Raw genomic sequence first — 15278 nt, forward strand, 5'->3', positions numbered from 1 at the left:
CCGCCCCCCAAAAAAGAACAAACCGCTCTGCCCAGAGTCCAGGCTCACTCTCCAGCCTTAAGTCCCCCATCACTAGTGTGTGTGCAAGCACTACTTGGTGCCCAAAGGATTCCAGCACCCGCGGAGGGGCGGCCTCTTAAAATCCCTCCAGCCTCACGCCATCGCGCTCCTCACAGGGTGACTCCCAGTCTGCTCAAGCACCAGCAGTCAGAGGCGTGTGCCCTGCGTGCACCCCGCGTGTGCGCGGCCGCCGGGGCGGATAAAAGTTGAGCCGGCCGCAGAGAGAAGACACCGCATCCCACTCCACCCCCGCCGGGCGCTCGGCCCCGCGGCCGGTGGGCGGAGGGGCGGGCCACGCAGGCGCCGCGCCCTGCCATTGGCCGTGCCGGCGGGGGCGTGGCCTACCTCGTCTGCGTCCCCGCTGTGTTGTCATTAGGCGACGGCTAGAGGACACGGTCAACATGGCGGCGGTATCGGGGCTGGTGCGGAGACCCCTTCAGCAGGTAGGCAGCAGCTCGCGGCCCCCGCGACCCTGCGCGACCCATGCCCACCCGGCGACCTCTCTGAGTGCCCTTCTCTCCCCCGCCCCAGGTCTCCGGGCTGCTGAGGAGGCGCTTTCATCGGACCACGCCGGCCGCCCTGCAGGTAACTCGCGCGGGAGCTCCGCAGGGCCTGGAGGGAATCCTTGTCCTGGGGACCGGGTCTGGAGACGCCGGGGTCGCGTCTGCGCCCTAGCTGGTCCGCGTCTCGGAGATAAGTGGCCTTCGCAGGCTCTGGAGGCCGCGGACGGACTCATCCTGCGTGGGGCTCCTGCTGCCTCTATCGCCGCCGGGCACTAATCACACTGGCATGTCGCCCCGCGAGGCTGGTTGGGATCAGATGAGCCATCGAAGAAAACTAGTGGCTTCCTCTATCAACCGCACCCCCATCTTTATTTTTCTTTTTCATGTGGCAAAATATGCTTAACATTTACTCCTTCAAAGTGATTATTGAGTGGCATCAAGTACATTCACCATACGCAACCATCACCACCATACATTTCCAGAACTTTTTTTTCATCCTCCATTTTAGAAACACGATCCACTTCCCAATAATACCTTACCGCCCCCCCCACACACACACACTTGTAACCTCTGTTGTACTCTATGAGTTTGCCTCTTCTAGTGGAATTCGTTTGACCTTTTTACGCCCAGCTTATTTCTCTTAGCACAGTATCTTCAGGGTTAATACATGTTGTAGGATACAACAGAATGTGTTTCCTTACACAGTCTGAATAGTACCTGTTGTGTGTATACACCTATTTCATTCATTTATGCGAAGATGGGCATTTGAGTTTCCACCTTTTGGATTTGTGAGTAATGCTGCTATGAATGTTGTTGTGCAGGTATATATTTGAGTCTTCCTTTCAGTTCTTTAGGGTATGTACCTAACAGCAGAATTGCTAGAGTGTATGATAATATCCACCACCACCCCCTTTTTTTCTTTACTAGAAGTTTCTGCCATGCTTTGTATTAAAATAACACCTTATATCCCCTCAATTCAAAGTGTTTGGTAGTGCCTGGCACCTAGTGAGTGCTCAATACTTAGCCTTAGTTAAGCTTCCCTGATTTTGTCTGCCCCTTACCCTCTTAACTGTGGTAACAAAACAACCCAGCATATGCCTGTGAGCTAGGGTAGCCTGCAAACAACATGTACATCAAGAAAAGTATTAAGGCTGGGCATAGTGTCATACATCTGTAATCTCAGCCACTCAAGAAACTGAGGCAGGAGGATCACAAGTTTGAGGCCAGCCTGGGCAACTTAGCAAGACCCTGTCTCAAAACATAAAAGGGCTGGTGATATAGCTTACTGATAGAGCACCCCTGGGTTCAATTGCCAGTACGGCCAAAAAAAAAAAAAAAAAGTTAAGTAAGCTCTTAACTGACATATCCAGTTTAAGATAACAATATAACTTATTTAAGAATTCTTGGAACTTGTAAGGAGAAGCCTGTTTTAATTTTATGTTTCGTATTGTGTACAGCATAGGTAAGTGTAAAGGAAGAGAATCTCAATGGTATTTTATATGATCCTCTAGTATATTGATAATTTTTCTATTCCTGTGACAGATGACAGTTCGAGATGCTATCAATCAAGGTATGGATGAGGAACTGGAAAGAGATGAGAAGGTATTTCTTCTTGGGGAAGAAGTTGCCCAGTATGATGGGGCATACAAGGTAACCAAAATCAGTGAAAGTTATTCAGAACTGAAGTGGCCCTTCACCCCAATGTGTGCTTAAAAGTAATGGGTTCATCTCTTAATTGTAGGTTAGCCGAGGCCTGTGGAAGAAATACGGAGACAAAAGGATTATAGATACTCCCATATCTGAGGTAAGCCCTCCTATAGGAAGTTGATCTTTGAAGAGCATATCTATCAGTGTTTGCAATCCTGATTTTTTAGATCTTTGTCTTAGGCTTGTGTTTTACTTTACAGATGGGCTTTGCTGGAATTGCTGTCGGTGCAGCTATGGTATGTAATAAGCTTATCCAAAGAGACTTCTTTTAATAGGATCTTTTAAAAACATTGCATGTTGGAGGAAGGGAGAGGTTGTTTGCCACTCTTCATTGCTGTTTCTATTCTTTTTTAACATCAATGTTTTTGATTTGACAGGCTGGTTTGCGACCCATTTGTGAATTTATGACCTTTAATTTCTCCATGCAAGCCATTGACCAGGTTATAAATTCAGCTGCCAAGACCTACTATATGTCAGGGGGCCTCCAGTGTGTGCCCATAGTCTTCAGGGGGCCCAATGGTGCCTCAGCAGGTGTAGCTGCCCAGCACTCACAGTGCTTTGCTGCGTGGTATGGGCACTGCCCAGGCTTGAAGGTGGTCAGCCCCTGGAATGCAGAAGATGCGAAAGGACTCATCAAATCAGCCATTCGAGATAACAATCCAGGTCAGCAGAGTGACCCCTGTGTCTCTTTTGAACTTTAAAAAAAGAAAATGAAAGCTGGGGGCAGTGGCACACACCTGAAATCCTAATGACTTGGGAGGCTGAAGCAGGAGGGTTGCAATTTGCAGGCTAGCCTCAGAGACATAGTATAGCTTTAAGCAACTTAGTGAGTCTCTTTCTCAAGATAAAAAAAAAAATTGAAAAGGTTGGGATATAGTTCAGTGGTGCGGTACCCTTGGGTTAATTCCCCAGTGTGAAAAAAACTAAAAACTCCTTGCATCGAAGGAATCATTAAAGGCCTCTACTTAGGATTAGATGTATCATATCAAATACTAATGATTTATAGATAATAGATATGGTAAAGATAGTAAAGAATGTGGTTGTTTTTTTAGTTCCAACTAAAATGGGAGCAGTTAGGTAAAGGTGACATTTACTGCACACTCCACAACACTGTCTTAACCGCAACAGATAAAATTATATTGACCATGGGGCTGGGGATGTGGCTCAAGTGGTAGCGCGCTCGCCTGGCATGCATGCGGCCCGGGTTTGATCCTCAGCACCACATACAAACAAAGATATTGTGTCCGCCGAAAACTAAAAAATAAATATTAAAAAATTCTCATTCTCTCTCTCTCTCTCTCTTTAAAAAAAAAAAAATTATATTGACCAAACTACAACTGTAACGACATAGACCATCCTTAAGTTATTGGACATATAGAAACAAGGCTTCCTAATAAACAGTGAAACTTTTCACATGATAAATGATGTTGTCCATGCATTTTTAGTCATTATGTAGTTAGTTAATTTTTGCTTAAATATTTATATTTTGCAGTGGTGGTACTAGAGAATGAATTGATGTACGGAGTTCCTTTTGAATTTCCTACAGAAGCTCAATCAAAAGATTTTCTGATTCCTATCGGAAAAGCCAAAGTAGAAAGGCAAGGTAAGACTATGCATTTAGTATACATTTAAACATTATTTTTAATCCAGCCCCTCTTATTTTTTTTAAGTCAAATGAAGTCTAGAAGGTATTGTCATGTATTTTGATTAAAAAAGTAAAGGTGAGCTTAGGTTAAGAATGTGTGGAGCTGGGGATGTAGCTTGGTCGTGGAGCACTTGCCTAGCCCGCACAAGGCCCTGGGTTCATTATCCAGTACCACAAAGGGGGGAAAAGGTATGATGTGTGATGCCTGATTTTTCATACAGTTATGCTTCTCAAATCTCAGTCCAGTAGGTGTGTATTTCATTTTTAGGAAGGCGGCCACATTCCTTGGCTCACTGGAATGAAATTGAGGACTTGACAGATGAACAAGAGCCACAGCTGACTGCAGACTGGTACCGCATCTTTATTCTCAACCTGACCTCTGACCTGTGACCATTCTGTTTCAGGGACACATATAACGGTGGTTTCCCACTCCAGACCTGTGGGCCACTGCTTAGAAGCTGCTACAGTGCTATCTAAAGAGGGAATTGAATGTGAGGTGAGTGGACATTCATTTGCTCTTAAGAAATCAGAAAGCCTCTTTAAATATGAGACCTAGAAATGGGAGTTTGAGTTCTGTAATAGGTTAGTTGGTTGTAAAATCTTGCTTTGCCACTTAGTTCTGTCTCTCCTTAGAGCTAAGAACCAGCTTGCTTATCACATAACTTAGCTTTTTACCACTCAGGTTCTAGATGTTTTAGAATAGTACTTGCTTTCTCAAGACTTAGCCTTTGGGGCTGGGCTTAGGCACAAACTCAGAAGTTAATGATTCTAACTTTCTCTGTAGGACCTGTGCTTACTATTTGCACTTGGGCAAGATACATACTCCACTTCTCATCAGCTATAAAATGAGGATAATGTAAATACTACTCCATCGTGGGATGGCTGTGAGCATTACACTGAGTGTAGGGCCTGGTGCATGCTAAGCTCTCAGTGCAAGTTGGCTATTATTTATTTTGCCAAGATAGAAGTTAGAGTTGAGGAGGACAAATGAATTTATTGTGAACAGAGCTGCTAAGAGAAGAGATTTTTGCTTTAATTACAATTTTCCTTTTACATTTTGTACATTCATTAACAAGAAACAAAAAAGGAAGTGGTATTATAGGGTCCAGGCTATCTTTGTGCTGCAGTGCTTCCATAAAGCATATTTGTTATACTGTCTGTTTAGGTGATAAATATGCGTACCATCAGACCAATGGACATTGACACCATAGAAGCCAGTGTCATGAAGACAAATCATCTCATAACTGTGGAAGGAGGCTGGCCACAATTTGGAGTAGGAGCTGAAATTTGTGCCAGGATCATGGAAGGTATTTCAGAGAAACTGGTTCTAGAATGTTAGTCAAGCTATAATAAAATTAAAGCCTTAATTCGTACGGGATAAAGAAAGAAAAAAAAAAAAACTAGGGATGGCCAAAAGACTTGGTGATTCAATTTGTCATTTTGGCATTTTTTCCTTTGGGTAAGTGTTTTTAAAAGCAAAGCCAGAAACAGTTCCCCACAACTAGAAATTCTTCACCTATGTTTTCTTTTCCTGGGTAACCACATCTCTGTGTTAAAGTGAGTGGTAGTCAGTTGGCTTCTGTCGCCTCTCTCTCAGGAAAGCCTGCCTTCTCTCCTAGGCCCTGCATTCAATTTCCTGGATGCTCCTGCTGTTCGAGTCACTGGTGCTGACGTCCCTATGCCTTATGCAAAGATTCTAGAAGACAACTCTGTACCTCAGGTCAAGGACATCATATTTGCCATAAAGAAAACATTAAATATTTAGTTTGTACATGAGTATCAAGTCACTGAAATTTACTTAAAATACTTGCTGGGACTTCACATGGATTGTACTGTAAGACCTTACAATTCAAAAAGTTCTCTCTAAGGCAGCAACAGGTGTTTTGTACTGGTGGGATGTTTGAATGTGTCTGAGTGGGGAAGACGCCACTCTTCTGCCCTAGACTCCATGCTTTCACTGTCTGTTACGGTTGTCCTGTTCTTTGAATGCATTAATGTAAAATTTTACCTCTTTTGCTAGAAGGACAAGGTATGAATGTGGCATAGTACTGATGAAAGTTATATCCAAAAAAGATAACTTATATGTATAAATAAAGTGTATAATCTACATTTACTGTTTGATTGTTTTGATAAGGAATAAAGGAATTCCTGATTATATTTTTTATATTCATGAAATGATCAATGTGGGTGGAAATTTCAAAATTCGTTATGAAATTAGCCAGGCATATTGCATTGCCTATTATCCCAGCAACCCAGGAGGCAGAATCAGGAGGATAGCAAGTTTGAGACCAGCCTCAGCAGCTTGAACCTTAAGCAACTTTGTGAGATCATGTCTGAAAATTAAAAATAAATAAAAAGGGCCAGGGATGTAACTCAGTGGTAAAGGGCCCCTGGGTTCTACCCACAATACCCCAAACAAAACAAAAAAACCCAATGCTGCCTCTTGTGGTGGCACATGCTTGTAATCCCAGCTACTCAGGAGGCTGGGGCAGGAAGATTACAAATTCAAGGCTAGCCCGGGCAATTTAATGTCTCAATTTAAAAATTAATAAAAGGTCTGGATATATAGCTCATATGTAAGAGTGTCTCTGGTGTCAATTCCTAGTACTGCAAAAAAGAAAAGAAATTGATGCCAAATGGAAACAAAGCTGGTGTACAAAATCATTTTCATTTTTGGCAGTGGTGTTCCTCTGGTGCTGGGGATCAAACCCTGAGCCCTGTGCATACTAAAAGCTCTGCCACTGAGCTCCGGCCCAGCTCCTCATTGCTTGTTTTTATTCAATATATCTAAAACTTTATGTAAAACAACAAAGCTGACTTTAGAAGGCCCACAGCTACCATCAGGAACAGATCACCTAGACTACATCACACTTGGAATGGGATCTTGTCCACACACTCTTCAAATACCTGATTCTAACAGGTTCCTTTTAAAATGAAGACAAAAATTTATGTCAGGTGTTTTTCTCACTACCAAAAACAGACATTGTCATACATTACCCTCATAAGTTGAGATAGAGAAGATAGGTTTAAGTCAGTTAGTGAAAAATATTTAAATTATCTAATATCAAATTTAAATACTAAGATGTAAATAATGATTGTTAGTTCTTATTGACAAATGATAAGACACAAAAGAATAAAGGCAGGATAGGTAGGAAGGAAACTTTAGATATACTGTGTTAATGTAAGCTTTATGTTTACAAAAGATGCTGTAAAAAGTTCTCATTTGAAACATGTAGCCAAGCTCCAGACAACATGTTTTTCTTGACATGGTTTATTTTAATAAAAAATACAGCTGAACATTTATCACAGATTACATGAAACTATACACAATGACATTCTCTCTGCATAGTAACCAACACTGATGTGTGTATTTGAATTTTAAAATGGATTATTTATAATCCTTTAAAGTGCAATTTATTTAAAGGTTTAAGCAAATCAGGATAAAAGATTTCTAATAAATGAGTAACGTTAAAAAAGATGATATATTCAATAAGTCTTTCAAAAATCAGAATTGATTTATATAGATGCCAAATTTGCTTGTGTTGTAATAATGATCACCCAGATGACTTTGTTGTTGAGGACTACGCAGATCCTCTAACTGACTGGCAAGAGCTTTTTTGTGTCTGTTTCAGTACATTCTAACTAAAATGAACTAGGAGTCCACAGAGTAGTTGTTCTCACAGCCCCAAGTTCTATAGCCAAAATGGGATTCCTGGTGGAGCCTGAGACTGTTAGGAACTCCCCCATTTTATGTGAGGGAAGAAAAAAATGAAGAACTCAGTGGCTTCTCTGACTCAGCAACATAACTGTGCTTTGGGCCACAGTATTAATGTCTGAGGTGAAATAAAAGTAGCAGAAATGGGAATTAGCTAAGAAATAATGAGACAATGCTTCAGAAAAAATAAGCTATGAGAGGAACATTTCTGATGGGGTAGGAGGGATTGCAACAGAAAGGCCATTCACTATGGTGACGGAACATTGTCATTGCTTCTGTCTCTGTCCATTTCCTTTAAATGGTGAAAATATTGATTCCAATATGTGGCTGCCCCCAAAAGATGTCCATTAGCAGATGACCAGACTCCTTCACAATGCTGACAAAGGAACAACACATTTCTTAAGGCAGCAACGCCAGCTCCACTTTATTCTATTTGGAGGACGGCTCCCTCCTAACAGGCCTCTTAGCCGAGCATCTGTAGAACAGTGCGCAGCTGTACTGATTCCTCAAGGGCTCATCCAGGAAGAAGGGTCTTTAGTGGGTAGGAGTGGGGCGGACATGAATTCTTCCCTCAGTGTAAACAGGAAGCTTCAGCCAATCTTAGGAGCACTGTGGTCACAGGTTTCGGTTTTTCTCAAAGTTCCCTTTTGGAAATTCTGGATGGAGCTGAGCAAGGCCCCTCGGCTCACACCATTCACAGCCTGGGATGAGAGCTGCACAGGCACCTCTGTGCTCGCAGGAGGCAAGGGAGCTGCTGGCGGTGGCGGTGGAGGCGGAGGAGGTGGAGGTAATGCAGATAGCCCTGTGGAGGTAAGGGGACAGTCAGTATCCACCTCTCCCCCAGCCCTGAGCACTGCTGCTGCTCAGACCTGGGTGGAAAGGACTGAGGGGAGATTGCAAATATTCTCCTCAGAGGGATCAAGATACCCAGTACTGTACCACTCTCTAAAACACTGAACAGAAAAGCTGAAGCATCAAAGGGGAATTAAGATTGTCATTTGCCTCAAATATCAGATGAAAAGACTGTTGGAACAAATATCACAGATTACATGGCAACAATCACAATGACATTCTTTTTTCCTTCTTTTAAATTTGAGACTGGGTCTTGATGTTGCTGACGGTCTCACTAAATTGCCAAGGCTGGCCTCAGACTTTCAATCTGCCTCAGCCCCACTGAGTTCCTGGGATGACGGGCATTGGCCACCATGCCAGGCCACAGTGATCCTTTGTCTACATAAATAAGGTGCTGATCTCATTTTCCAAATTTAAGTACCAAAAGAAGAGTTCCATCAGCCACTTTAGCCAGGTACGGGCAGCCCCACCCATTCTGAGCTAGATGTGTGATGCAGACATCTTTCTGCACAGAACTGAGCTACCTGAATGCCAATTACTCAAAGGGATGACTAGTTCAGTGGCTCTAACGTGCAATATTTTGATGGATGTGATTTAAAATAAAATGATAAACCACTGAGGATTCTCAGCAAGGAACCAGCACCTGCTGGGTTATGCATTCCCCAAAGGAGTCTGTCTTGAAGAGTCATTCTCTACTGGGTTGGATTAAAGAAATATAAAACGCTAATGATTGTGAACAGTGTAAAGCAAGCACTTAAAGGGGTCTCTCCTTGGCAATGACATTCTCAGGGAGAAGTCTCTTGTCAAGTGCTGTTCTTTCCACAGTAGTCCAACTGAGGAACTGAATGGAACTGTACCAGACATGCATCTCTGCTGGCGCATCAGGAGGGGCCAGAATGCTGAGCTCTACTTGGCAAGGAGGGGAAGCTAGACAGGTATCTAAAACATGCCCACCTCTAAGGCATATGGTTATTTGCAACTTGAATTTCATATTTTTGAATCAATGAGTGAATTGTTCTCTAGGGACAAAATAAATACTAAGTACAGAAATAGCACTACCTTACAGAACTTTCCTATGCACAGGGTTAGTGGGTTTATGTCCTGTGAACCTGTGTCTCCCTGGAACTCTACTATTTATTGCTGCCCTGTCCTCTACCCCTGCTAGGGCTACAGCAGGGAGACATTCTGCTGGGTGGCTTCCCACACTGTGGTGAGCTATAGTGAGAACAGGAAAGACACCTGTATGGATGAATTTGTATGGATGAATGGCTTGGGGTGACCCAGAAAATATTCAAGTAAGTATATCCTTCCCACCAACTGTGACAGGCAACAGCTGAAATCTTGTAATTCATAGAAAACCACTTACCTTCCTTTATATCTTTTACCCCAACCTAAGACAGTTAAAATTGAAGAATGACACAAATACATACACCCATGCTCTGCAGCCTTGGGATTCTCAATGATCAATACAAATAAAGATTAAATACAGACAAATGAACAAAATGTAACTTTCATTGATCTATTGGATAACAACTAATGCATGAAGGGCAATTACGTTCTGTGCTGGCGTTGATTGTGGGAAGATGTTCTTGACTTTATGTCACAGGGTTATAAAAAGGGCTTTAAACCTGACGTGACTGTTGAGGTGAGAAACCCAGGTGGAATGAGCGTGTGATGGAAGTGTTCCTCTGAAGAGGACTCCTGGACGTGACCAGTGAAATACCAGGAGAAGGGAGCCCTGCCCGCTTAGGTGCCAATGCCCCCTACCAGACACTCTCACCCAGTGGCCAGAAGAGAGGACTCCAGGGTTTCTTCCTTTCAGCTTTGTGCTCTGACCCCTGGCAGAAGAATCACTGCAGGGTTAAGAATGAGAAGACAGAGTCCGGCAGCCCAGAACTGGCCACCCAGAGACTGGTTATTCCTGAAGCCCAGGATTCTGGGGGGCTAGAGACGGGACTTGGGGAATGGGCTTACAGGTATGGCTGGCCATCCTGGCACAGAACAGAAGTGCCTGGCCTCACAGGGAACCAACCCTTGACTTTGGCCTCTTTGTCCAGCATTGACATTAAGAGTGTAAATTACTACCACAGAGTTTGGGAGTTGTGGGGGAGTTCAGTAAATATATCTTCATTTTCCCAGGAAAGGCTGAAACTTGCAATTTTGATCACTTTGAAAAGGTAGATATTGGAAATAAACAGACTGTCGAAAGTGCTGTGGGGTGATCTGTGCCTGTAGCAAGGATGCTAAGGGCTGTGTGAAAGGAGAGCTGCCCACCCACCCTGATGTCTGCTCACAGAGGGTCAGACCAGCACCAAAGGGCCACTCTTCCTCACTAGGCCTGCAGGAACTAAGGCAGGTCTTGATGTATACAGTCACATTCATGGAAGGCCAGAGCCCACATTACCAGCTCAGAACCCCCTCTGCAAGGGGAGGGGAAGCCTAGGAGTCAGAGGTCAAAACAGAAGGAGGCAAATCGCATTCCAGGGATTGAGTCTTGACAAGTTTCATCTATTGTCCCTGGAACTTTTCTTCTTGCCTTTTTAAGGTCACAAGCTTCCTTTAAAGGTCTGTTGGGACTTAAGCTATAATACACTGGTAACAATGGCAGGGGTGAGGTGTGGATGGGGTTCAGGAGCTATGAGGCCTGTGACAAACCTAGGAACAACTGCATGATGTGTGCTCCATGTCTCAAATGCAAAAGCTCCTCCTGCAAAAGGTCCCAGATAGTCCTTTCCCCAGGTGACAGAGTAGGCTGGCCTCACGTTATGCATCTAGGAAGGGAGACAGTCAGTCCTGATCTCTCCCAGCTCCCTTTCTCTTAGAAAAAATCTCCAAGACCAGCTACTCTACCCTTCCTGAAATCCTCTCCACCAAACTCAATGGGAACCTGGCCGTCCAGTAGAGGAAAGTACAGGCTGCTGCCCCAAGAAAGTAGGTGAGACGTAGGGAGGAATGCCATTCCAGAAACACCCTAGACAGTCTCATGGAAAGGACATCTAAATCCTCTGTCCTCAGGCCAATTTTAGCAGAGGGTAATTTACAGGTCTCTGTGGCTGAGTTCCTTTCTGGTCCACACACATAGGTGGGAGGCCAAGTGGCCACCAGACCACACTAGAGCCTTACCAGACTACCTACCACTCTCAGGAGAGAGTGGAGAGCCCCAACCCCTGGTCCCCAGGTCTTGGGAACCACCTTCACTTTGACCTCAGGCAAAGAAGGAGGCTATTCCCAGGTCCCGACTAGAGAATTTTTAAGGATGCTTTAAAAAGAACTGTTCCCGACCATCATCAGTTACGCAAGCCAGTAAGCTGTCTCCTGGAACCCTAAAACCCTACAGCCTTTTCCTAACACCTTTTCCTCTAGATCAGAATGAGAAGGGACCAATAATTCTGTAACAACAGGACTTTGAGAGTCATGGTTTCCAAAATTAAAATACATCAAAATGCCATGCAGTCAATTAGCAGGTTTTAGAGCTGTATTTTATAACAAAAATCAGAGTGAAAATGAAGACTTTTGAAGGTCGTGATGGAAATGAAATGAATATAGATGAAGTCATTTGGGTGCTTTTTAAAGATGCTGTATTTCATTGAAATGTTCCATAAGGACACAGTCTCAAATCTGCTCTCCCACGTGCTCATCACCTTAGTGATCTAGACACTTTGGGTTCTAGTCACATACAGAAACAGAGCATCTTTAAAGTTAGAGAAATTAGCATAGCTTACTTTACCGAAAATTCGCGTTCAAAATGGCGCATGCTCTACTGAAAACAGCAAAGAGAAAGAAAGAGAGGACACAAGTCATTATTCAGGTTTTAGTGTCATTTAATCAAACAGTAACAGACAGTAAAATCAGACAGTCTGAATCACATGCTAATTAATCTCACTGCAAAACTAGGAGATACTCAAATTAACCACAAAATGCCCTGGTTTTTAAACCTGATTGTGACCCTTTTAGGACATGGGAAATCTAGTAATAGAGCAATCAATGAGTCACTTTCCTCTTCAGAGTCTTTCTCTCCTGAGCCAGTTAGGTGCTATTTTTATTTCTTTATAAGCACAGTGCTCACTTCAAAAGAGCCAGGGAGATTCCCGGTCCTGAAGAGCATTAGCAGTGTACTTCATTCTATTTCCAAACAAGGACCGAGGGGAAGAAAGGAAAACTCGCCACTTTTTTATTTTATTTTATTTTTTTGCAAGCAAGACTTCAAGTGTCTAAAATATAGACTTTCTGAAGTTGGGAAGAGAAAAAGCATAGGGCAGGTTCAAGGTGGATCGCCTGGGTGGGAGGCCTCCCAGGCAGAGATGCGGGTCACCTTCCCCTGGTAAAGCATGAGTAAAGCAAGAAAGGAAGGAAAGAAGGAAGGAAGGAAAGGAAGAAGAAAGGCAAATATTTTTCTTGTCTTCTTTCCAACTTATAAGTTTCCAGTTTAATGTGAGGGATAATGGTTTCCCAGAGAGGGAATCCCAGAGTTCCTAAGGAACAAATTCCATACACTGCCTGGAGGAAAAATCCCCTCCCTGGAGGTGGACCAGGAACTAGCACCCCCTGGGCGGTGCAGATTGACCACTCACACCAGGATGGTCTGGAAGACACAAAGGATGCTGGGAACACCTGCCCACCTCTCCTCCCCATTCTAAGAGAGTACTCTAAGGAGGAGGTCATATACTAGGAACTGGACTTGCAAGAGGAGGAGGAGAGCTGAGAATGGCCACAGCAGGTGGCAGCAGTGGGCAGAAGAACAGAGTCAACACGTGCTTCAGAGTTTGGTTGCAAGGCAGCCCTGCTCATCCCAGAGAGTGCACCTTTGTGTATGTGTGGTTTCTGAGAGACAGACAGACCATTCTTATGGCCAGACACAGCAATTTTGAGTCTACAATGAGGTTTTAGGCTTTGATTTGATTTGATTTTAGAAACTTCAACATTCTAAATAAACTCATCTCTTTCTTTGTGCCTTAAGTCTTCTTTTCCTCCTTAATAGTCCTTCACTTTCTGTCCCATTCTTTAAGCCCCTAATCACTCTTCATGCCCACGAGGCTCTGCTTTGCTACCTCCAGCTCTCTGGAGTCAAAACTTCTCTTTTTCTCCACTCATTCTTATAGACTGGGTTTTCTACAAACTGTCAGATCTTCTTCCTCAAAATGATTGCTTAAAATTAAACTGTAAGCAACAAGGGCTAAAATTCTCTGATGACAGACACTTAGCTTATGGCACTTCATTGCTTATAGCTTTGCTGTGTACAGCATCTACCTAGTAAGGTGCAGGACTTCTTTTAAAAGACAGCTTCAACCGGGCGCAGTGGCACACACCTGTAATCCCATAGTTCAGGAGGTTGAGGCAGGAGGATCACAAGTTCAAAGCCAGCCTCAGCAACTTAGCAAGGCCTTAAGCAACTCAGTGAGACCCTGTCTGTAAATAAAATATTTTTTAAAAAGGTCTGGTGATGTAGCTTAGTGGTAAAGTGCCCCTGGTTCAATTCCTGGTATTAAAAAAAAAAAAAAAAAAAAAAAAAAACAGCTTCAAAGAGTGGAAATTATTTGCTCAAGATCACAGCAGGCAAGTGATAGAGCTAGGATTCAGGACTCACTTCAGGTTTCCTGATTCTATATTTGGGATTCTTTCTTATTTGTTTATCAATCACATAGGAGTGCTTTACCACTGAGTCCTTTTTATTTTTTATTTTGATATAGGGTCTTGCTAAGTTGCCCAGACTAGCCTCAAACTTGGGCTCCTCCTGCCTTAGCCTCCTGAGTGGCTGGATTATAGGTGTGTACCACTGTGCCTGGCTTGGGGTTCCTTCTACACAAGCTGAGACTTGTTTAACAGCATAGGCCCAGCAGTGCACCCTGAAAAAAGCAGGCACTCAATAAATCAGTGGGGCAAATGAACAAAGGTAGAACCAAGCTCCAATCCTGACCCTAGCACTCCCTACTGTCTGACCTTAGCCAAGTTCTCTCAGCCCTACTACAGCCTCAGCCCTACTATAGCCTCAGTTTCTTTTTCTGTAAAATGGAACTCAACTGGAGTCAACTCTCATTGGAAAATATTCATGGAGAATAAATGAAACAGTGGTTACTAATCATTTAGAATAGTACCTGACACAAAATAAGTGCCCCAAATATGTTAGGTGAAATTATTAAAAACAACAGCTTAGGGTCTCCTGCTTATTTAGGTTTCCTAAAACACTCGTTTACTAATCTACTTAAAATAAAATTAAAAAAATTGATATCAAAGTAACAGAACTTTCTGCTCCCTAAGTGGGGTGGAAGTGAGAACTTTTAACCCGCTCAGCTCTATGAAAACAGAGTATAAATACTAGTTGGTGGCATTCACCATGACACAAGTCAGGATAAAGAATTTTTAAGTTCTTGAAAGACTGACCTTCCTAGGGCAAAAAAAAAAAAAAATCTTTAGAAGAACAAAAAAGTGTTAGGAATGTTCTCACTGAAAAAAATAGGATCATAGTAAAAGTATTAGAGAATGCCACCCTGCCCAATGGAACTGCCAGCCTTAGGGAAATTATATTCCTCCACCAATTTGTTAAGGAACTCAATAGATCCCAAGGCAGGAGCTAGAGAGAAAAGGGAGTAGCCCCCTCCATTTAGAAACATCTGCCCCATCTAGAAAGTAACCGAAAATTAGGTCACACTTAGCTACCTTAAATGTACCCGTAAAACTGAGGCTTTCCAGAAGAGAAGCACTGCTGTCGGCTCAGCTCCCCTAAGCTGACCTATTGCTGTTGGTCTCTTGCAGAGTGAAGTGCCAGAGGGCAGAGTCCACACTGGGTTTAGAGTTTGCA

General features: G+C 43.3%; 2 protein-coding genes across 5 annotated transcripts in view; one reads left to right on the forward strand and one right to left on the reverse strand.

Annotated features, from left to right (window-relative positions):
* Nucleotides 1-422: 422 nt before the first annotated feature.
* Pdhb (pyruvate dehydrogenase E1 subunit beta) lies at nt 423-6024 on the forward strand. Its single transcript, XM_026402021.2, has 10 exons — nt 423-503; nt 592-645; nt 2106-2213; nt 2305-2367; nt 2471-2506; nt 2648-2933; nt 3763-3873; nt 4320-4411; nt 5081-5222; nt 5535-6024. The coding sequence occupies exons 1-10, from the start codon at nt 462-464 to the stop codon at nt 5678-5680; spliced, it is 1080 nt and encodes a 359-aa protein (XP_026257806.1). The 5' UTR covers nt 423-461; the 3' UTR covers nt 5681-6024.
* Nucleotides 6025-6171: 147 nt separating this feature from the next.
* Pxk (PX domain containing serine/threonine kinase like) overlaps nt 6172-15278 on the reverse strand; it is a 76220-nt gene continuing 67113 nt past the window's right edge. For 3 of the 4 annotated variants that reach the window (XM_077796196.1, XM_077796195.1, XM_077796197.1), the window contains one exon: nt 6172-8432. In XM_077796196.1, coding sequence (XP_077652322.1) covers nt 8221-8432 — 212 coding nt within the window. In that variant the 3' untranslated portion in view covers nt 6172-8220. The remainder of the gene's footprint in view (nt 8433-15278) is intronic. The other variant, XM_077796198.1, reaches the window with a different exon arrangement.

This window comes from Urocitellus parryii, chromosome 3 (assembly GCF_045843805.1).
Source record: "Urocitellus parryii isolate mUroPar1 chromosome 3, mUroPar1.hap1, whole genome shotgun sequence".
In the NCBI taxonomy this organism is placed as follows: domain Eukaryota; kingdom Metazoa; phylum Chordata; class Mammalia; order Rodentia; family Sciuridae; genus Urocitellus; species Urocitellus parryii.

Excerpts from the sequence above, each read along its gene's own strand:
- Pdhb (XM_026402021.2), top strand. The coding sequence starts at position 462 with ATGGCGGCGGTATCGGGGCTGGTGCGGAGACCCCTTCAGCAG. Across the intron at positions 2,368-2,470 it reads TAGATACTCCCATATCTGAG|ATGGGCTTTGCTGGAATTGC; the intron begins GTAAGCCCTCCT and ends TTTACTTTACAG. Across the intron at positions 3,874-4,319 it reads AGCCAAAGTAGAAAGGCAAG|GGACACATATAACGGTGGTT; the intron begins GTAAGACTATGC and ends ATTCTGTTTCAG.